The 24,097-nt window shown below is 38.1% G+C and overlaps 2 protein-coding genes across 2 annotated transcripts in view; one reads left to right on the forward strand and one right to left on the reverse strand.

The window, feature by feature from the left end:
• Window positions 1-4,749, forward strand: part of kiaa0930 (KIAA0930 ortholog) — a 37,186-nt gene extending 32,437 nt beyond the window's left edge. The window contains exon 11 of the mRNA XM_044343231.1: window positions 267-4,749. Within this exon, the coding sequence (XP_044199166.1) occupies window positions 267-307 (41 nt within the window). The 3' untranslated portion in view covers window positions 308-4,749. The remainder of the gene's footprint in view (window positions 1-266) is intronic.
• Window positions 4,750-7,004: 2,255 nt separating this feature from the next.
• On the reverse strand, window positions 7,005-23,743 carry nup50 (nucleoporin 50). Its single transcript, XM_044343555.1, has 8 exons — window positions 23,564-23,743; window positions 21,169-21,247; window positions 20,962-21,045; window positions 20,574-20,787; window positions 16,205-16,906; window positions 14,853-14,937; window positions 12,479-12,597; window positions 7,005-8,118 (listed from the first exon to the last, which is right to left on the reverse strand). The coding sequence occupies exons 2-8, from the start codon at window positions 21,235-21,237 to the stop codon at window positions 7,919-7,921; spliced, it is 1,473 nt and encodes a 490-aa protein (XP_044199490.1). The 5' UTR covers window positions 21,238-21,247; window positions 23,564-23,743; the 3' UTR covers window positions 7,005-7,918.
• Window positions 23,744-24,097: the final 354 nt, after the last annotated feature.

Consider the following 24,097-nt stretch of genomic DNA (forward strand, 5'->3'; position numbering starts at 1 on the left):
GTGCTGTTAAGATGTTGATGTTTTTTCTTTTACTATGCAGTATGTATGATTTTATCTCCTGCAGGACGGAGTCCAGAACAAATTTCCCTTCGGGGACATTAAAGTATATCTCATCTTTTCATGTAAATTACACAGAAATTATATTCTGCAGGTGGAACAGTGGACGGTAAAAGGTTAAGTAACTCGAGCAAATGTATAAAACCTTAAAAACCTCTTTCTGAAACGTCTGAACTCTGATTTACTTTGTGTGTGTGTTTGTCTGTCAGACATCCTGGAGGTGAGGCAGAAGCCCATCCTGATGACATAGCAGAGCTCGACTCTCCTCAGAGCATCACTACCAAGTGCCTCCCTGCATCAGGCCACTGAGACGACGGCGCCCCCCGCTGTCCAGCCCGAGACCAACAACCAAACATCTGCTTCACCTGGAGACGGAGGAGAAACGCGTTCAGAGGGGACGACACACAAACCAGCCATCCAAGAAGTGCCTCTTCTTCTTCTTTTAAGTTCCCGCTGTGTCCTGCTGGCGTTATCGCAGGCAGGGGGGGGAGGTTGTCTCCACGGAAACGGGCCCAGTGTCGAGGATCACATGACCTCAGTGTGAAAAAGGCAATTGGCTGAACTCTGACCAGGAAGGATGTGAAGAATGTGTGTTTTTTTTTTTTTCTTCTTGTAAATATCCTGCTGCTTTACTCACTGAGACGCCTTGAAAAAAAGGTTCTGCTTTTAATGACGACGCTCCGTTCGACTCGTGGTGGAGTTTGTTTCTTCTTCATTTGTGAATCTACGGCGACGAGAGGTGGAAGGATTCTGCGTCTGACTTGTTTAAAATGAAAAGTGTTTTTGTATGAAAGAAAGAAATGTAGATGGCTTCGTTCTTATTAGCAAACGCTGAGGGGGTCAAATCCATCTCTTCATATTTAAGACCGATCAATTAACAGTTATTTTCATTGATTGACTTACATAATATTCTATTTTTAATCAATCATTTAGTTTCAGACAGTAAAATGTTGCTTTTTGTGTCAGAAAAATGCTTCAAATGTGCAAAAGTATCAAAGATACGAAACACATTTGAGACCCTGTAAGTATAAATTTTGTATTTTTGCTTAATTAAATGATATAAATGATTAAATGATCATCAAAATCGTCCCTTTCTGTCACTCAGCTCACTGACAGATTAACTGTTTCAGTCGTGACTGGTCTGTGGATGAAGGTGAATCTGAGAAATAACAAAAAATCTTATCAAAACAACTGTAAACAGAGTGAAAAGCTTAAGTTTAGTAATTTGTGAGAATAGCAGACCATGTCTCAAAATATGTCAAAATAAAACTGATAAATCTTTTGCAGTTTTTTTTGGAGAAATAATGAACATAATGATAAACCAAAAGAACTCACAAGAATAAAGTCGTACCTTTACGCTCATGAGGAAAAACTATAAACTTGCAACTTTTATCTTGTATTACGGCTTTTTACCCTTTAGAATTACAACTTTTTCTACTGTTTTTTCTCAATATTTTGGCTTTTCTCACATTATTCGTGGACATTTTGTATATATAGAAAACAATTAGTTCCTGCACTGTCAACACTCAACAATAAATTACAGTAAAAAAAACAGCAGACGACAACAAACAGCCTTTACAGTGAAAATATTGATTGTGCTTTTCAGTGTTGAGACAATTTTCTTTTTTGATACTTAAATTTTACCAGAAAATCTTAATTCAGTCATAAACGCATCATGACATCTATACAACAAACATTACAAATAATGGACAATAGCTCAGTATGATTGTATGTATGATTATAATTCATAAGTGTTATCTACATTTTAACATTTTCTCTCACCTTGTATAGATTATTTTCAGTTTTTTCCATCTTTGCCGATTTAAAGCCAAATATCTACTGTAAGTAGATCAGTCTCTAACCTGTTACAGTAAATATGTTCACTTTCTCTTGATGTTAGATGTGAACGTTTTTGATGGATTTGACCCCTGATCTGACAGAAACAACGTTCACGATCTGATAAATGAGCCGAGCTGTGTGATGATACAAACTGTAGTCACATTTTCTTCTGTGGCTTTTCACCACTGATTTAAAAAAGACAGAAAAAAAGAAAAAAAAAAAACACAAACTAAACCCAACTTTGACTTTTTCACTGCTCTGGCTTTTTGTTTAAAAACTGCAACTCACTGGAAGAGACTTGAAAAACTCCTGAAGTAACAATGACGAAGATGGAGATGATGAAAAAAAAAAGGGAAACTGGAGGAAAAAAAAAGCTTCAGATCTGTTTGTTTGTATTTGCAAAAACAGGAAATGAAAAAAGGAAACGGGACTAACTGGATCGGATCCACATGTGGACAGATGTGTTTGAGTTAGTTGATGTTCTCCCTCTGTGCTCCTGAAGCCTTAAATCTGACTCTGTATGTAACTTTTAACGTTTCTTCGTGTTCATTTCATCAAACTTTTGATTCTGTCAGAAACAACCAGCGGAGGCTTCCAAAGATCGGTTATTTCTCCCCCGTCGTGCAGGAACAGAAACGGATCACTGCTGCAGCTGTTAGATTGTTTTCAACTTGTTTTCAATGAACTGTCTGTGAAAAGTCGAAAATAACAACAAATATCTTTAAGTTCCCAGAACCCAAAATCACACATTTACATTTTTAAAGCTATAATCAGCTCATTTTAGTTTTCCTTTTCAATAAATAATTTATTTTATAACATTGTAAATTATATTAAATGATTAGTTTGTTTACTGTTTTGTTTCACTATAAATTTAATAACTTGTTAATTGAAATAATAACATCAAAATAAGATGTTAAGACATCACATCTTGGTATAATGATTAAATTAGGGGGAAGAAAAATCTGAGATTGAGATTAAATTTGTAAAAATGAATATAGTCGAAGTTAAAGAAATAATTTGTATTATTAAATTACCATTTTATTTAAACTTTATTCTCAATATTACATTAAGAAAATTGATTTTTACTCATAAAATTGTGACTTTTTTCTTTGTAATATTTTTCTGGAAAAAAAAATACGATTTCATGTCTTGATATAAATTTTGAGACATGATGAATCGTATATATTTTGTATCAGCAGCCGTAAGACCATGTGATGTTTGGGGAATAAAGTTGTAATATTTTAGGCATAAAATAGTAACATTAAGAAAGAATTTATAACATTATCTTTATTATATTTATTCACATGAAAACTCTATTCTCACAATATTACATACAATTTTTACACTTTGTTGTAAAAATGAGCATAAATTGTAATGTTATGAGAAAGTATGTTTTAAGAATTTATTATTAAATTGCAGTTGCATCCACAAAAACTTTATTCTCAATAATACATAAAATTATAACTGTATTCTGTGATATTTTATATATGGACTTTTCTCTCAAAATATCATGACTTTTTTTTTTTGCCCTGCATCAGTGGCTGTAATACAATGTGAAATTTTGGGAATAAAATTGTAATATTTTAAGAAAGAATTTACGACATTATTATTTATAATTATTCACACAAAAACTTTATTCTTGCAATTTTTACACTTTTCTGGGTAAAAATGAGCATAAAATCGTAATGTTATAAGAACATTAAATTACAATTTTATTCACAAAAGCATTATTTTCACATTATAAATTTTTTTCTTGTAAAACTGTAACTTCTCTCATATTATTATTATTATTTTAAATTACTACTTTTATCTCAAAATACAAGATATCTTCAAGATTTTTTCAGATTTTGTTTCCCCTAATACTCTGTGATTGCCTTTTTTCTCTTTTCTTCAAGTTATAGAATCAACAATTTATCAATAAAAGAATCCACAGAATAGTCATATTTTTACTCAGTAAATTAAAGGATTTATTAATCTTTAGGTCTGGAAATTGGTATTGATCTCTCAACTCAGTTACATACAATTCATTAAGATTAAATTAAATCAGATAAATACTAAAATTGCATGATTATGAAAGTAGTTTTCATATTTATTCTGGGAACTTACATTATTTTTGGTTGAATTGTAAATACATTACACTGTATTTACACAGTATTAATCATTGACAACAAGTAACCACCGCCAAAGATCAATTTTAAGAATTAAAATTAATTGGATGTTTGGGTTTTTTTCTTACTGAGTCCACATGCAGAAAGATTTGTCACATTTTCATGATTTTACAGTTAAATCATCAGTCAACCTGCGAGGAGAATCGATTGATCTGATGTTAGAAACGGAATCGTTGTCGTTGGTGTTATTGATCAGATATTATCAGTGATTGATTTGCACTCAAGAGATGAAGCCATTCTCGATCAAAGTCAGTCCACAGTGTTCTCCTCCATATTGTGTTTAAATAGTGAAATATCCCACAGGGCACTTTTTCAGTTGGATGAGTTGAACGCTGCTCGTCTCTTCAGTGTTACGATGACGTAGTTTAGTTTCTGCAGCTGAATGTATCCACGCTGTCCAATAGCAAAGACTGCTTTAACTAAGAAACATTTGATATTACAGCAGAATGACAGTTTGCACTGTAAAACGCTTTTAGAACCTTTTTGAAACCTGTTTGTTAAAAATGTTTTTTTTTTTTGTTGTTGACGTGTTCTTACATCACAAACGCTCTCATCATGGCTTTTGTACACAGACACAAGTTAATGTGCATGTTGATCAGTTCATACTTCTGTCGCTTAGTTTCCAAACTGTGTGTACATTTTCCTGTATTTATTTATTGAAATACACATTACCAGAAAAACTATAGATTGTTGTTGGGTTTCTTATTTCTATATCACTTGATTTACATAAAATTTGCTGCTCCTCAGAGGAATTCAAACACATTTCCAATCTACTCTGTGAATGTTTCTGAATAAATTATTCTTTCTCTTTTCCTCTCAAAATTGTGATTTTACTCATATTTTCTTTTTTCTCAAAACATCCAGATATCTTCAATCCCCAACACACTGTGATTGCAATTCTTCTAATTTTTTTTTTTTTTTTTTTTTTTTTACAATTTATAGACTCAACAATTTATCACAAACAAAATTCCACTGCATTAGTCATATTTTTACTCAGCAAATTACTTCAAGGATTTATTGATCATTTTAATCGCTGTCAAAAGAAAACTCATCTCCAAATTTAGTGATTCTGAAGTTTTCACATAAACTAAATGAAGTATTTCTTCTCCTTCTTAAGCTATTACATAAATCATTAAAACCCATTGGATTAGTGGAAAAATGCATCAATACAAAGCTTTTTTTCTTAGTTCAGGAAAAGTTAAAATTTCAGAGATACCCGGATTTTTAAAATTAAGTAAATAACTGCAATAAAATAACACAAAATACCTTTCATTTTCTGTTTTGTTAGGCTTTTTGCTTTGCCTCTTTCCTCCTCATCCTGATCTGTGAGACTGCGACCTAACTGTCAATATAAAAACAATCTGTGATTATAAAGAAGGATGAAGGATCCTTCAATCAGTTACTGGTTTGAGTATGTGAAGATTATGGGTGTGTTACAGGTGCCTTTATTGATCAACCAATTTTCACTCTTGCTGTATCAGGACTTTATGCATGTGAGTGTGGTTTTTCTGGTTTTCACACACACACACACACACACACACAGGATAAAGTCAGCAAGAGCACATGTCCCTGGCTAAAGCTAGCTCCTCCATAGCAATAATTAGCATGTGGTAACCGCCCTGACTCAGCACTCTGTGACCAGCAGAGGGCAGCATAAGTCTTCCAGTTTCTATATTCAAGAGGCTCTCTCTCACACTGGTGCAAAAAAAGGTTAAAACCCACAAACTCTGACACAATTAAAACCCTGAAATGAGGACTGCAACTAACAATTATTGTCTCAATCTATTATTTAGTCTATAAGATGTGAGAAAACAGTGAAAAATTCTGTAAATTTCCACAACCCAAGGATATAATATTCAAATTACATGAAAATACACAAAAGCAATTTGAGAAGCTGGAACCATCAAATATTTGGCATTGTTGGTCAAAATACCACTTACATGATTATTTAATTTTGTAAAATAGTTGGTGATTCATTTTCTGTTGATCAACTAATCATTGCAGCTGTTTTGAGCTTTAATTATTCTCTTTAGTCTGCAAAATGACAGAAATACCTGTTTTTATTTCTTACAGCTCAAGCTTTCGCCTTCAATGTCTTTTTTTTGTCTGATCAACAGTCCAAAAATATTCAGTTTACTGTCATATGACACAGAAAAACTTCAAATCTTCACATTTGAGAAGCAGCAATCAGAAAATGTTTTTTTTCTCCCTTAAATGACTAAAACGATTGCCGATGAATTTTCTTTCAATCGTTTCTTTTAATGGTTTGCAGCTCCACCTGAAATATTGAGACAAAATGAAGTTACTCTGTGATTTGGTTGGAGCTCCTCTTCAGCTCATTGCTCATGTTTTCAAACCTAAAGTTTCCAGATATCAGCAGCGAACGAACGATATTTGTGTGATTTTTAAGGACACTGCATGGTTCAATAATAAGGTTTGACCCAGGTGAAGTAAAGCGTCACTCGCACACGCCGATGGCCAATCAAGAGTCGAGTAGGCAACAAACATCCCTCAGGATGACGTGAGCTCTGTCAAACAGAGGAATCAGTGGAACGTGTAATATTTCATAAATACTCTGGAGAACGAGAGACGTTAAAGGGGGAAATCAGGAAGCTTTGATTGGAAGAAATGAGTCTGAAAATGTATTTACCATCAGGTTCGAGTCTATTCCAGTATCTAAACAGTAGAGTTTAGTGTTCAATGTAATTTAGGAGATGGGTCATAACACTTTCAATATGTAAGGATGTTTGTTGCTTGGCATCTATGACACTCTGTGTTCTGTTTCATTTACTTAAATAAAGATTAAACATGACGATTAACTTTAGTCTTTGTCGTTATTTGATAACCACTAATAAAACTATTTGTTATAGGAGCAAGTAAAATCCTTTGTGGAGCTGAAAGTAAAAATAAAACCACAGAAATTAAAAAGCAGCAGCCATGTTCATTTGTTTCCTTTTATTCCCCAATAAATGTCTTTACAAATGTTCTCAGACGATGACAGCAGGCCTCATCTGGAAGGCCGGACTGAAGGCCACACAAAGGACACTTGGAAAAAAAGAACAGAGTCCATGTTTACAGAAAAAATAAAATATAATAACTGGTCTGTTACACACACTTCCCTTCTACACTGTTTTTAAGAAGCTCTTCAGGGGAAACATTCACACCAGGTTCAATCAGTGAAAGTACAAATCCTGCCGACACAATAAATAGTTTCCAGATCGAAAAAAAAAAAAAACACTCAGCAGACACACTCAGAGGAAGGAAACCTCTTCATCCTCGACACTTTCATTAAAATATTAACTGTTACTGCAAGTATTTAATTTGTAAAACCAAATTGACTGGACTTTTATTTGGAGGTTCCCCCCTCAAAAAAAAAAAAAAAAAAAAAAAAAAACTCAGTGGTAAGGATCGCAGATGAGAAGCTCCTCGCACAACAACTCGTCTGGATTCACACTCGACTTTCAGTCACTCGACGACCAAATTTTTTTTTTAAAAAAAAAATTAAAAACGCTTGAGACTGATAAGATACATCGTTCTGTTTCTCTAATACAACAACAGCAGCAGCAGCGTCGAACCAGAGGGAATGTAGCCGAGTCAACGAGCGACCACCTGCTTCTGATATTTGTGATTTAAAAAAAAAAAAAAAAAAATATTTCACAGTATGACGACCAATTTATTATGAGGAACTGAGAGGGAGGCGACAAAACAGCTGAATTATCAGGTGAGTTAAGTACAAATGTGTGTGTGTGTGTGTGTTTGTGGGTAAAACCGGCGTGATGAGGTCGATGCGTGGTCAGGTTCGGACCGGTGGACAGCAGAGGATGACCAGGTGAAGTCTGCTAAAAGCTCTGGATTCAGCCTTTCTTCTCCTCCAGGGTCTTGTGGAGCTCGTCGGCGTCCTCTGCGGTCTTGACCCGGATGAGGAGGGGGACGGGGCTGGTGGGGTTCTTGTCGTCGACGGGCGGGTTGGGGACGCAAACCACCATCACGTTGTTCTTACCGACTCTGGAGCACGGCATGGACGCCTGCACGATGATGTTCAGCAGGATGTTTCCTAAAGATGAAGAAGAAAAACAGTTTTAATACGACTTCTTTCCCAGAACCTTCATCATCAAAGTTTCTAGTTTCTAAACTCCTTTTGTAGCTTCCAACTTCAAATGAAACTTCCCCTTCAGTTGTGTTTAAAGGTAAACTATCGGGATTCACGATATTATCGGCACGTCATCGGTATCGGCGAATTCTGCCGATTATGAGAGGCTGATATGTCGCCATCTCCTCCGCCGCCTGACTGTGCTTCCCTTGATGGACTGTTTCAGATCAGCTGCTTCTTCCCACTTTAACCTGAATAACAAACCGGGGCTCAGTGGTCCACATAGAGAACTGGGGCTAACTTTAGCTGGGAGGCTAGCAGAGGCTAGCTGGCTGTGCTTTCCTCCGGTCGTGCTGTTACTAACACTCCGCTAGCCTCCCAGCTAACGTTAGCCCCAGTTCTCTATGTGGTTTGTTATTCAGGTTAAAGTGGGAAGAAGCAGCAGGTCTGACGGGGTGAAACAGTCCATTGAGGAGCTGCACAGATAAGAAATCCTTCGGCTGACGGGATGTACCACTCTGTTTGAAAAATAACAAACTTCATCTTCTTCTTTTTGGTTTATAACTGCAGTTGGCAACCAGCGTATTAGCTGCATTACCGCCACCTTCTGCTCCGGAGTGTGGACCAGAGATTAAATCCTGCACATTAATCCTGTCTGTCTAATAAACTCAATGAAAACTCTACTGCTGCTCCCACTTGGCAGGTTCATTAAAGTTTTAATGCTGAGCTCCTGCATCCAGTCTTCATATATTGTCTTTCTTGATCATACTTATGCTTGCATGCATAATAGTCTCCTCAGCCAGCTAAGAAAAATATGTGCATAAATCGGTATCTGCCACAATGAGTTGGAAATATCGGATATCGGCAAAAATCCAATATCGTGCATCTCTAGTATACTATGTAGAGAGAGCAGCTGTGGGCAAGTGAGCTAGAGAGTGAATGAAGAGCGAGCGGCGCTAGCAAGAACAAGGCAGTGAATCAGAGAAATAAAATGTTATTTTGAAGGCTCCGCATTGCTGGATTTAGTGTGAATGCAGAGCTTCTTCCTGTCTGCTGCGGCCTCTCTGCTCTGCTCTGCTCTGTGTGTAGCTCAGCTCCGCCCTCGGTCAACAGACACACAGACCTGCTGCTCTTCATACATCCATGACACAGACAGCAGAGAGACCTCACACTCTGTGCTGTTATTGGATGGAGGCGACACACTCACTGCCCAAAAAATGCGCCCAGAAACGCCCCGAACACAGCGAAATAATCAGAAAATACAGGCAGCAACTCTGCAGATAAATACGCACTTCTGGTGGGTCATCAGTGATGATTGAAGGGGATTATTTTTATATGAGTCTATAAATTGTTTTTGTTAGGAAAATCCTGCATATTATAACTTTAAACTTTAGATACAACTTACTTTCCATTTTTGCACTTCAACTCCTTTCATAACTTCCACTGCAACTTCCAGTTTAGTGCTCCCCAAGGTCCAGACATGCTAAACTTGCCTTAAGACTTGTGGTGACTGAGCAGCTAAAGACACACCTGTTATGACCAGCGTATCAACATTTCATCATTTTCATTGTTGTATTGTGTGTTTTGCACTTTTTAATCTTGTGTCACTTCATCTTCTATGTTTTCTTTCTTTTTAAATGTGTATTACGTCTTGTAAAGCACTTTGTTATTTATGTTTATAAGTGCAAAACAAATAAAACTCACTTACTTACAACTTGATCTCATCACTATATTTAAATTGTAACAACACTTCTTATTCTTCAGTTTGACACTTCAACTCCTTTAAACACTTGAACGTCACTCATCCTAACATGACGCTTAAACTTCAGATAAAACTTACTTTGTTTCTAAATTAATCCTGTAATGAAACTTTCAGCACTTCAACTCCTTTCATAACATTCACTTTAACTTCACTTAAACCAATTCTTCCACTTCAACTTTGTTCAGTGCTTGAAGTTTAGATACAAACAAAATTAACATTGTGTTGAAATTTCTCATTTCAGGACTTTAATTTGGCACTTCAGCTCCTTTCAGAGTTTTCATTAAGCTGTTAGAAGCCTCGGCTGTTCCTGCCATAAACAATCTCCCGACATGTCGACACATTTAAACCATTTCAAATGTTTTTTTATTGTTTTTAAATAACCTCATTTTTCATTTCACCCATAAAATGTCAGAAACGTACGCCCCCTCTTTCTCTGATTTTCCACCAGCCAGTTTTGATAACAAAACTATAAAAAAAAAAAAAAGCCATTCAAGACTGGTTTAACCTGAGCAGGAGCAGCGTTACCATGGCAACTACATGACTGCATTCCTGCTGGACTGCAGGAAATCTGTTTCCTTTGTTTGTTTTTTTTTTTTTTTTTGTTTTCCTGTCTTGAGAGACGTCTGAAGGAGGAAAACTCGTGTTTTATGTAACAGGATTGTGGAGATTACAGGTTAGAGAGACATCGAGGTCGAGCAAACACATTTCAGAGAATATAAAACCTGTTTGTTTCAGTTTAACAGCCACTGCTGAGTTAAAATACAGAGATAAACCTCTAATGATACTAGATTCAACACATTTAAAATACTCTGAAGCCTTTAAATGAGAACCCGTGTGTGTGTTTGTAGCAGACGTTCAGGAACCAGCAGTTCCTGCGTTTGTCCAGCAGGAGGAGCTGTTCCATCACAGATCAGCTTCATCTGATGGAAAACAGGAAAACGCCTCCTTTCCTCATTTGTTTTTTTTTTGGAAACATATTTGACTTTTGAATATTAAGATGTATTTAAATTATTTGTCATCTTTCAGGTTTTCTGGGGTTTAACAAGAGGAGAATGTTTCCAGTTTTTTTATTAACTGTATGTAGGTTTTATCTAGAAGAGCTGCAACGACTAGTCGATTAGTCGATTAATTTATCAACAGGAAACTATTTTTGTTAAAATCGATTTATTGTTTTCAGTCATTTTTTAAAGAAGGAAAAAGCAAAATTTCTCTGATTTCAGCTTCTTAAATGTGAATATTTGCTGGTTTCTTTGGTCCTGTGTGACAGTAAACTGAACATTTTTCACCATTTTCTGACAGTTTATAGACTAAAAAAAAACGAATCAAGACAGTAATGACGTTGTTTCTGTCAGCGGTGGAGTCACAGATCATGACGACCTCTAAGACATAAAACACTTACTGACCCGTCTTCTTCTACCTGATGTCAAGCATTTTACTTTACCCATGATGCCTTTCTGTGGTCCTTTAGTCTGATTGTAGAAAATAATCGTCAGATGAATCGATTTTCTGATGTGAACATTTAACATCTTCCTCCAACAAAAACAACAAAAACAAATCAAGAAGTAAAACATCAGGCTGCAACTATAACTTCCATTATTGATTAATCTGCTGATTATTTTATCAATTAATTAAAAGTTTTACCTATAAAATGTATGAAAATAGTGAGAATGGACTAAGTTACGTCTTTAAGTGTCTTATTTTGTCCAAAAATATTCAGTTTACTGTCATTAATGACAAAGAGAAGCATTAAATCGTCACATCTGAGAAGCTAAAAGCAACAAAACGTTTGAAACTAAAAAGATTATTGGATAGTTGATGATTAATTTTCTGTCATTCAACTAATTGATTAATTGACTGATCGTTGCAGCTTTAATCTGAAGTTTTCATTGAGGAACTGAGACAGATTTTACCTCCGTAACTGTTCACTGACAGTAACTTTAAGATTAATACCAACAACCAAAATAAAAAGATAAAATTAGCAAATTCACAAAACGACATAAAGGATGAAGGATACAGACAAGTGAAGTGACTTTGATGTTATTTTGATAACTTTTGATGCAATATAGTTAATTTCTGCTGTCTTGTCCACTTAGATGATCAAACTTCAGATTAATAACAAAGAGGGACAATCTGGCACTTTTAAATCTCTTTGAAATAAACTTTTATAGATGTTTTTTTTATCTTTTAGCTCTCCTGCATGCTCCATCCATCCCTGCATCACTCGACTGTTTAATCACTTTAATTTAAAAATGTGCTTCTGTTGTGTTTTGTTTATAAATGTGCAGACAATGTAAAGCACTTTGTAAACAACCTTCTTTAAAATTGATATTTAAATATCATTATTATTACTGCTACTATTATTACAAAAGAGGAGTATTATTATTATTATTATAATTATAATTATTATTATTATCATTATTATAAGAGATTGTTTATTGAAGAATTTTAAAAACCTGTTTGTGTTTTTTAAATCAGTGATGATGTTAAAATGAGCCGATAATCAAACAACAACATGTGGATGTGAAGTGTGTTTGCAGTTTCTACGTGTCCAGATGTTTTTACCCAGATTGGTGTCGGCGCGAATGATCATCTGAGTTTTTCCGTCCGCTGTCTGTTTGAGGTGCAGAGTTCCCACTCCTTTCTCTTTGAACTCAGACTCCTTCTTGTAGAACATTTTACACCTGACGGCAACAACAACAACAACAACAACAACAACAACAACAGACACACAGCAAGTTAGAATATATTAAAAACGCTGAGTCATGATTCACAAACTGAGAAATAAAACTGATCCAGGTTCAGTTTTGTGATGTTTGGACGACGTTACAGCACGGCGGCTAAAATCTCATGTTTATTTAATGTAATCTTGTTAAACAAACATCATTTTTAATAAGAACAATATGATCTGAGTTTTATTTCCCTTCAGACTATTCTGTGCTTGAAGACTCTTCTGTCCTCAGTGTTTCACCTCTACGCACACGATGAAACAGACTTTAGGTTGTACTTTACTCCAGTCGACTGCTCGCTGCTGTAAGTGCAACAACATCTGGCTTTAACCTCGGGATTCCACCGGGCGTGTGTGCGCTGCGTTCCGGCTGCGACACGGTTTCGCTCCGTCCTCTGCACGGCGCCATATTCCACCGGCAGCGCGTCAGAGGCAGAGCGTCTTCACTGCGGGGAAGCCATCCGCCGTTTAAAGTCAGTTGCACTCCTACTACAGTAATTACAGCAGCCTGGTCAAAGCTGATAAAGTCCCTTAAGGCTACCGTAATTACTGCAGTAGCAGGGCAACTAAACGGCCCAATTTTGTTAACTTGCTCAGCTTTCGTTGATTTGGTCATTTTCCTTGATTATTGTGCTTCTGTTACGGTTAATTAGGCTACGTAGTTAAATGGTTTCTTTATTCGTCTGTTTTAATTGCGTTTATTGTTGATATACGACCAGGAGTCTGCACGGCGTGTTTTATTTTGAAAATCGACCAGATGCTTAAGGCTGTTTCTGTGTCTGACTTCCTGCCCAGCTCCATCTGCTCTGTGCTGCTTGACGCGGCCTCCGTAAAAAATAGACGAGGCGCCTATCTTTAGCGCAGCGGAGCGGAAAGACGCTTCTGAAACACGCCGCGGCGTGCCCGGTGGAATCGGCTACATTGACTAGAGCGGCCACGATCAGCTCCTGCGGCCGCGTCAGAGCCAGAACGCGGTTCACACGCGCCCGGTGGAATTTAGGGGTACGGGAGACGGTACGAACAATTTATCAAACAAGCAGAACATAAACTTAAACGCTATGTGTTACAGCTACACGTAGCTCGTTATGCTAATAGTGAATTGTTACGAACACGCTCAAAACGGACATTCTCTGTATGCAATGAATGAGTCTAATTAGCCAAGTATCTTAAAAAGGTGCAACATAAACGACACTCAGCCCCACTAGACGGCAGCAAACAACTGTTTGCTATGTAAAGATATAACGGCATCCTGAGCAGAGAATGAAGTCACGCTCCCTGTTCGAGCTCATCTGTTCCTCGTTTGGACAGCCGGTCCCGCCATGCGTGCATGTGAGCGTGCATGTGAGTCCTCGGCCGCGTCACAAACTTTATCATATTACAGCTAAACACTAAAATATGTTCCTGAAAGGCGACGCAGTAACAGAATCTTGATACCTCATTGATCAGCGCTGCGTAGTTTAACAGTTCGGTCAGTGTGTTCAGATTCTGCTTCTGCTTCCCCTCAAACTTTATTATTTATTTTTTATTTATTACGTAAACCAAGAACTGCCGGGGCTCTAGTGCGACATCTAGCGGGGCTGAACGTCGTATATTGCACCTTTAAAATAAACTGAATTTACCAGTTAATCGTTAAAGACCTGCAGCCTTTCTATCAATAACGACCTCATGTCAGATGTTAATTAGTCTACAGATTAAAAAAAAAAAAAAGGTAAACTGGTTGCAAGTTAACAATAAATAAATATATCATTATTGTACGGAGGGTGAAAGCTGTAAACATCTGTGCTGTGTTAGAAAAAAAGTCTAAATATATATTAATCATCATCTTCACAACATTTGTAATAATAAAAGTATCAGTTATTGTATCTTATCGGCCACAACAAACACATAAACATCTTGTAGATAATTAAACAAATTAAACAAACTGAAAAGACTTTGGTTGAACTCCGACATCATAAACCTGTGATGAGGTTTTATATATAAATATAGTTTTGTTTTAAGACGACAAAAGCTGGAAAATCAGTTAAAGACTCAAACAACCGACTGATTAAAAAAAACCACAAATTAAAGTTTTAAATCATTTAAAAAAGGAGTCAAGATGTTTTTCTGTCTGATCAACAACATGAATCAATAAAAGCTTCCTGCAGCAGGTTCAATCTGTTCATTTACTGACTTCAGCTGTTTGAATAAACGTGAATAAACCATCAGACGTACTTCTTTGAGTAAAAGGCGTCGTCCTCTTGAACCTCTTTGATCTCAGGTTTCGGCGGCTCCTCCGACTCTTCGTCTCCGTTCTCGTCTAGTAAAAGAAAAACATTTTCATTGATCGATTGATCAGCTATTATAAAATGGAACAATCCAGATTCCATCTCCTTGAACATTTTCTGTTTTTCTTGTTCTTCTGTGACAGTAAATTAAATATTTTGGGGTTTTAAACTGTTGGTCGGACAAAATAAAGAGATTTTAAGACGTCACTTTCTGATCATCCCTGATCGATACATCTGTAGATTTATTGATAATGAACGTGGCCGTCAGCTGCAGCCCTACAACGACTCTCTGATTGACAGTTTTAATAACGACACGAGACGATCAGACTCATTAACTGTCTCTGATGTCAGACGGGAAAACCTGCTTTCACCTAATTAGTTATTAATTAGGACAATTTTAAATAAAGACTTAAAATCTTAAATCTTTATTATTTAACCATTAAAGGAGACCAGACACACAGTTTCACTGCTTTCATGCTGCAGTTTGTATCTAAATTCTATTATATTATTTATTTAAATGTTATTTTGATCATCTGCACATTAAACCTAATAAAACGTTAATATTCTGCTATGAAATGATTAGTCGATCGATTATTAATGAATTGTTTAAATCTTAATTTTTCTTTTATGAAGATAAACTGAAAATATTTGAGTCTGAAACGTTTTAAAGAAACAAAGAATCTGTTCATAATGAAAACAAACAGATTCATCAATGAGGAAAATAATAATCAATTATTTTGTTAATCCAGATTATTTCATCCACTTGTGTCGATTACAAACATTCATATAAATAAAATTAAAGCTCAACCTGATCATTCAAACTGATTAAAATCAGAGCTGAAACAATTAGTAGATCAATTAATTAACTGTTGATTTTATTTTCAGAGAAAGATTTAAAGATTTCTTGTTTTTCTTTGTCTTATATGATTGTAAACATTTAGGTTTAGAAACTAAACATTTTAAAGCATTTTTTTTTACTTCTTTTCTGACATTTTAAGACCAAACAAACAATTTGGGGCTGAAACTGTCAACACATAAACATCCAACACAATGTTTGTCCTTATAATCCAAAATATTTAATCTTCTATCATATATGATAAAAAACAAGCAGCAGATATTTGTCAGTTCATTGATTCTACCTGCGATGACAGAAATGTTTATTTGTGGTTCATCAGAGTTTCTTTCAGCTTCTTGTGCTGCTGATGAAGAATAAATATCAACTATGAATTAAGAAACGAGAGATTTGAGTCTCTCTGCTCCCTGAGTTTCAGGACATGACTGTGTTTTCTGTCTGCGTACCTGCAGGCTGAGCGTCCTCGGCTTTCTTCCCGCTGAAGGACAGCGGAGCGGCAGAGCCGGCAGCTCCGAACAGGGAGCTCTGGCTGGAGGAGGCGCTGGAGGAGAAGGAGAAGCTGGGAGGCGTCGATTTGGAGCCTAAGGAGCCCAGAGCCGAGCTGTCCACCTTCTGACCGAAGTTAAACGTGACGCCGGCGGGGATCGGAGCGGCGGCGGCGGCGCTTTTGTCCCGGCCTGAGTCTCCCGTCGTATCTTTGCCAAAGGAGAACAAAGCGGCGGCTGGCGCCGGAGCCGCCGAGCTGCTGCTGCTGCTGCTGGACGAGGAAGAAGAGGAGGAAGGAGGAGGAGGGGTGGCTGTGGTTGGCAGCATCCCTCCCTGCTTCTTCTTCTCCTCCGAGCCTCCGTCGGCAGATCCGGCGCCGTACTGCCGCTCGATGCTGGCCAGGTGCCGCTCATAATCCCTGAAGATGGGGTTGAGGTCGCACAGAGGGTTGTCGTTCACGTGCTTGGTGATCCAGTCCCGCACCGAGCAGTTGAGCGCGGTGAGCTGCCGGCTGTACTCCTTGTTGCTGACACTGCTGCTGCTGCTGCTGCTGCTGCTGCAGGAGCTCGAGCTTTGAGTCAGGCTCGGGGTGGAGCCATTGGTCTGCTTGCCGGTGATGTCATCGGTGGGCTTGGCGGAGGCGGGGCCGTTGAACGTCAGACCTGAGACGAGGGGGAGAGATGTTATAGTGTGATGGCAGCTGGATGAGGCTGAGAGGAGGAGAAACGTGAGAGGAGATGAGTCTCAGAGACCCCCCCTCCCCCCTCTGCAGCCCCCCCTCCTCCCCCCCCTCCTCCTCCTCCTCCTCCCCTCCCTCCTCCCCCTCCTCCCTCCTCCCTGTCCTGCCCTGCGGCGACACGACGACATGAAGGGAAAGAGCAGCCAGACACAAACACACAGACCCCCGCTGATTCAGCTCCATTACACTCTAATAGCAAACCAACAATGGAGGAGATTTCAGCTCCGTTACACGTCAACAGCGTCGTTCAGCTTTTATATAACTGAGAATTAAAATAATGTAAATCAGACAAAAGACGACGTGTTGAGAGTCTAAACTACATGTTATTGTTCTAATAAAGCAGAGATGATGCTGGACCAGTGATACCAGGAGCTTTTTATCTCTTTATACTGGTTGCCATGTTGGGGGAGGAGTCGGGTTATTAATTCACACATTTATAATGACATCATTACTTTAGGCCATATTGATGTTAAAGTTATATTATTGAATGTTTCTTTAACATCTTTGGACGATGTTTTTGTTATTGTGTCTGTAAACTATAAATAAATCATATCAACAGTCGATATTTAAATGTTTTTGTAAACAAGAAATTTTATGTTAATAAACAAGAAATGATCTGGAATTAATTAGAAAATTACAATAATTAAATCTCCCTTTATGGACGATGAAGACTAAACGAGGGAAAATAAACTGTAAATACAAAACTTATCCACATTTTTGCAACTGCGAGATTATTAGATTAATAATAATAATAATAATAATAATAATAATAATAATTATTATTATTATTATTATTATCGGCCCTCAAAATCCACATCGGTGCATCTCTCTCTGTCTTTTGTTCGTCATTTCTTTTAAAAGAATTTTAATTTTGACCAAATAAACAAAATGATTTTACATGTTAATCTTCCAAAAAAAAAAAAAACTTTATTAAGTACAAAAATAAATCTTTATATTCAATCAGAGTTAGTTTATAACGACACCAACAAAAAGGAGAATAATTTATTTTCACTATAAGTGACAAAGTGACAGGATGTTTGATGTTGTTAACGACCTGCTGGTCTAATAATAACAACCAGCGTTTTACTGGCTGCTCTTCTAACGTCGAGTCTGACAGCAGGTAAAAAACTAAAATAAATATTCTAGTAGAGCAACATTTTTCCTCGTATGTTGTTTTTAGCTGATTAAAAAAAACACAAACATCTGCTGAATCAACCGTCTTCATATTAAATATCAGTAAATCAATATCTAAATCCATTAATTAAGGTTTTATTATGAATTTTAATATGAATGATTCGATATCTGTTGTGTGTCTGCAGTTACTCAGTTAAAGCTGCATATATTACACGGCGGCTGTAAACTGTGAGCTGATTATTGATTATTGTTTCAGTCTGTGTGTGGAAGGTTTGGGAGGAAACAACATAAACTACAAAATTACCAACAAAGAAGAAGCTGCTGCTACTCAGCAACTAGTTTAACACACCAGTGATCAGCATCACTATTGATCTCCCCGATCGATTCCACTCCATCGATCGATTAACGATACTTCAGTTACAAAACCGATTCTGCTTTGATATGAAAGAGACTCTCACAGATCTGATGCTGTTAGTTAGAACCTTCTAACCAGAGCTGGGTATCTTTAAAAAGATCATGATACCAGTACCAATACCAGTACGCCTCCCAGTGACATTCATACCAACAGATTATTAGATAATAGAAATGCCACCAGTCCTCCCAGTCCAAATACATTTTGAGACGGTTTGGGTTGTAGCTGCGGCCAATCACACGTCACATTAAATCGAACAACGCTCGCTGTGATTGGCTGCGAGCAAAACCAAAAAGGATCAAATGCAGGAAGTTTCAATACTACTCGTTACTATTTATGTCCATCGATACGAAGCCCTTCATCTAACCTGCTGCATTAATAACAATATTAATCTTTACATTCATTGTATTTTGTATTTAATATGACCGACGCACAACAGCAGTCAATATAGTGCACCTCTACACACTAATAGTACCGGAGTTTTCTTCTCAACAGGCCAAACCTCCATTTTCAACATCTTTGCTCTTCTCCGTCTTCACAGTCTTTAAATCCGTGATGTGAGCAGACATCTGGCTTCAGGCTGAGGTTGGCGGCGCCTTCAGAGGAGCAGCTCCGCCATGTTTTTTTGATTCAATTGGAGGTTCACTAGTGTCTCATGAGGCCGGTTCAGACTAACATCGTTAAGACTGATCTCAGGATTTTATAAACCGATATCAGATCATTTCAATGAAGATCGATTTGAATCAGAAAATGGATTATTGGCCCCGTCCTACAAGTGACACAGCGTAGGCGTCAAACGAGCGGAGCGACGACCTGGTCTGACGGTGAAACCTCGACATCAAACAGGAAAATGTAAAGACTTTACTGAACAGTGAGAGACTCTCTGACTGCTGACGGATGGACGTCGGCGGCCAAGTATGACGACAGTCATCACATTACAGTACAGCTGAGTCTGAAGTTATTCAAACTAATTACTGGTTGACTTTTCCAAGTCCTGACTCAGGATGATCAGCTGACTGACTGTCACGTCTACGAGAGGAACAGACTGACAAAACACTCTGAACACTAAAGCTGCAGTCAACCAGAGAAAGTCTCGGTCGACTAAAATCGGACATAATCTTCAACTAATCGATTAGTCGCGGGGGGGGGGGGGGGGGGGCATTTCTCTGTTCTGCATTTCTCTGTTTTGCCTCTTCAGGTTATGCTAGCCCACTGTTGCTAACTTTGGAGCTAACTCCCTTCACTTTTACTTTTCCAGCATTTGGGGAAACAACAGACGTGACTTTTTAGCATTTATTAACTGACACACTGTAGTCTGTGCTGTACATTTACTGCCAGACTGACAACTTACTACTAACCTTTTCCTCTGCTCCGCTCACATCCACCGTCACCTCTCTGCCCCTCGCTGTTTCCCGCTCGCTACGCAAACATACTCCTTAACGGAGCCGCGCGACCAGTGGTTTCCCAGGCAACGACAGAGGTTGACTCACATACCGGAACAGCGCTGCACAGAGACTCCCAAACGCTGTCGATGAATGGATGTTTATTCGGATATCAAATATTAAAAAATATTTTTTTGGCTGGCGGTGGTTCTCGTTGTGTCGTTATGGAGAAACACAGATTCAGTAAACGTTGAGTACAGTTAGACCCAGCAGTCGCCATCAGGTTGTTTAAAGGTTTTGAATACACCCCCGTTGTTTTCACAGGTAATTTGTTAGTCTGTCCCTCCCGCCACAGGAAATAATGGATTAATCCTGGAAAGCTGTTGATGTAGCACTTTTCTCCTAATGAAAATAACACGGAGATTATTCGACCAACTAATCGACCAGCTGACTACAGCGCTACTGAACACTGATCTACCTCAGACTACGAGATGTGTGGATTCTACTTCATCAGTTTCTCTCTACCTGCCTCTAACGTGGACTTTACACTATTTTATTGTCAAGGAAACAACAGCGTTGCTCACTTGATGAATGTACGAGACTTTTAAGTTGGCGGGTATGAACCGAGAAGTGTTTTCTGTGATCTAACTGCGTCTCCTCACCAGGTGTAGCGGAGGACGTCGCAGCAGCAGGAGATGAGAAACCTCCGAATGACGGAGGAGCGATGCTGTTTCCGTTGGTCAGACCTCCGAGACCTTTAAAGCCTCCGCCGTTCCCGAAACCAGAGAACAGCGTTGGAGTGGAGGCTCCGCTGGCTGCAGACGCCGGCGTCATAGAAAAGCCTTTAAAACCTTTGAAGGCTGTGCTAACTTCACCCTGAAACACAAGACACAAGACAACCTGTTGGTTTACATTTAGAATCTTTTCACCATTAAACTTATTCTCAAAATTACTTCACATGTGAGTTTTGGAGCTTTTTGTAATCTGTATAAAGGAGTATTTGTTCAATGTTTCATTCACAAATTGATGTTAAACTATTTATGCTTTTACCTCTGCTCCAATGTTGCGACGTTTGGCTTTCTTAATCGCCCGGTTCTTCAACACAGAGTCGCTCGCAACTGAAAACGTCCCGGCCTGATGAAGGATAACATACTGAGTTAGATTCATAAAATCTGACACACTACAGACCTGAACTCTTCAACCACGGCGTCAGTTTGAATGTATTTATTTCAGACTTTATTATTATTAGTAACTCACCTCCTCTCCCTCCTCCTCCTGATCCCAGTTCCTGTCCGTTAGCTCTTTATCAGCGATCCTCTTCGCCATCCCCCCTGCTCTGTCACCAAAATAAAAGAAGCAGAAGCACGGTTAGCAGGCGGCCATTTATGTGGGGCTGATTAGAGGTGTAACGGTACGCGTATTCGTCCTGAACCGTCACAGCACGGATGTTACGGTTTGGTGCATGAAGTCATACGAAGAATACGCTTCAATGACCCAAATAATTACCGTCAGAATAGTTTAATAATCCTCTAACTAACTGCAGAACGATTTGGCGGTGCACCACTTAGCTGTAGCATGCTCATGGATGTATGCTAGCCGGCTTAACCAAGGTATCCTGGTTACCATGGTTACCCTGTAGTGTTGCTGCCGTCAGACTGACAAACACTAACAACCGTTACAGCCTTCTTGTCAATTAATCTGTCGCTTATTTTTCTCAGTTAACTGAATATTTGTTTGGTCTATAAAACGCGACACGTCCTCAAACGTCTCGTTGTGTCCACAGGTGTGTGTGAGAGGTGTTGATGTTTTGTTATTCTGACTGCTCCATTTATATAAACGCCTCCAAAATTACCCTAAAGTTGAACCAACACCTCTCCGCTGTTGTATCAGTTTTAATCACGTGGACCCGATTAACTAGAAGATAAGTGTGGACGTGTCGTAAAAACATTCTGGAGAGTTCATGTTAGTAGAGTTGATCCCAAAACACGTTTTAATCTATTCAGGCAGTAGGAAGAAGTACTCAAGTAACAGTCCTGCATGGATACGTAATGCTGATATATTACACAAATATGCAAAATATCAAATTAGGCACATATTGGATCAGTAAGTGAATGGTGTTTAAATGTAGGTTTCTCCATATTTTGTGTAAAGTCAGATAGTTTGGAGAACATACGGAGACAAGGAACAGAATTTATGATGATAACATTTCAGCGAGTAGAGATGACCTCGATTATAAACCGTTAAGACCGGAGACGACGCTGAGAGATCTGCAGTGATGTATTCGTTAAGACAGAACAGTGAGAGAAAGAACATGTTCGCTCCGAGCTCCTCCCGTCCGCTTCCACGAGTCATCGTCCACTAAACATGGAGCCTGTCTCCACAGCGAATCATCTGTTGAGTGTTTGATGGTTGTTTATTTGTTACTGTAGAACGTAAAAGCCGTGAAACAATCAGAAAATAAAGTTTTACTTCTCTCATTCGCTGCTTTGTTCTCGCCACCGCCGCTCTCTCTCTCTCTCTTTTTAAAATGAGTCGGGAAGCCTAACTTTACTTTTAACATTATCAAACAAAGAGAAATGTCCTCCTCGTCCTAACGTGGACACCTGTGAGTCTTAACTTCTACTGGCTTCAGGTCATCGACCCTGATTTATGACATCATTAGATTATTAATAGTGAAGCATCAGTGTTAGAGCAGCATGTTACTGTTGTAGCTGCTGGAGGTGGAGCTAGTTTACACTACTTTATATACAGTTAGCTAGTTTAGTCCAGTGGTTCCCAACCTAGGGGTCGGGCCCCTCCAAAGGGTCAGCAGATAAATCTGAGGGGTGGTGAGATGATTAATGGGAGAGGAAAGAAGAAAAAACAAAGTTCTGATACACAAATCTGTTTTCAGTTTTTGGACTTTTTCTCTAATCTTTGATTTTTGCTGAAATATTGGATCATTTGAACATTTATTGAAATGAAAGCATGTGAGAAGTTTAGAGGGAAAAATCACTATTTGGTGGAGCTGTTAACAACTCATAGACATGTGAAATGTGACCCCGACTACACACTGCTTTTTGTAAGACGTCAAAAGCCAAAAAGGTTGGAAACCACTGGTTTCATCTTTAACAATGTGTTGTATTTTAAAAGCTTGTTATATTATCTTCATCTGAAAAGTAACTGAAGCTGTCAAATAAATGTAGTGGAGTAGAAAGTACAATATTTCCCTCTGAAATGTAGAAAGTAGCATCACATGGAAATACTCAAGTAAAGTTGTAATGTTACTTGAGTAGATGTACTTAGTTACTTTCCAGAACTGTTAAAAGACAGATCTGAGTTTTGTTGTGTTCATCACAGAAACACCAAACTGTCCTGAGGATCTGAGGTTAGCTAACAGTTGACCTGTCAGACTAACATTAGTTTATCAAATCTACGAATATGATGAGAAACGTCCCCGTCAGATTAACAGTTAACCGGTGTAACACTTAACTAACCGAACAGACAATGAAACGGTTGCCATCATGTTCATGTTCCGGCTGTTAGCTGCTGAGCTAACCGGGCCCACACATTAGCAGCTAGCAGCTAACGCCATGTTAAACACCGTCTGGAAGCTAACATTAGCATCTCACACAGATTTCATCCTGTATTACATTTAAAGCTGTAAATGTACCTTTTTCTAGGAATGTAAATTCCAACCTCTCCCTCTGAATGATTCCCAGACAGCTGCAGGTACCGCAGACCGCTTCACTCACGTTACTTTAACACCTTCTCAGGTAAAAGACTGAACTGTGTTTTGAACGAGCCTCTCTCACGCCGCCATTTTACATAGCGGTACATCCGCGTGAGTTTGCGCGCCCCACTTTTTTGCTCATGCGCGCCAGGAAGAGTTCCCATGGGAGTTGTAGTCCGTAACAAAATGGGTCAGAGAGACTACATTTATTCATTTATTCTGGTTCGATATCAATACATGTTTTATATATAATAGTAATAAATATTCTGATACAGAGTGTTGAACAGTGCTGGAAAGTAAATAAGTATATTTACTGCAGTATATTTACATTTCAGAGGGAAATACTGAAATATTTACTGCAATACTTTAACTACATCAAGCTCATAATACTTATGTACTTTTACTGCAATACTTTAACTACATCAAGCTCATAATACTTATGTACTTTTACTGTAGTAGGATTTATCATGCAGG

The sequence above is a fragment of the Thunnus albacares genome, chromosome 23 (genome assembly GCF_914725855.1).
Source record: "Thunnus albacares chromosome 23, fThuAlb1.1, whole genome shotgun sequence".
NCBI classification, from domain to species: domain Eukaryota; kingdom Metazoa; phylum Chordata; class Actinopteri; order Scombriformes; family Scombridae; genus Thunnus; species Thunnus albacares.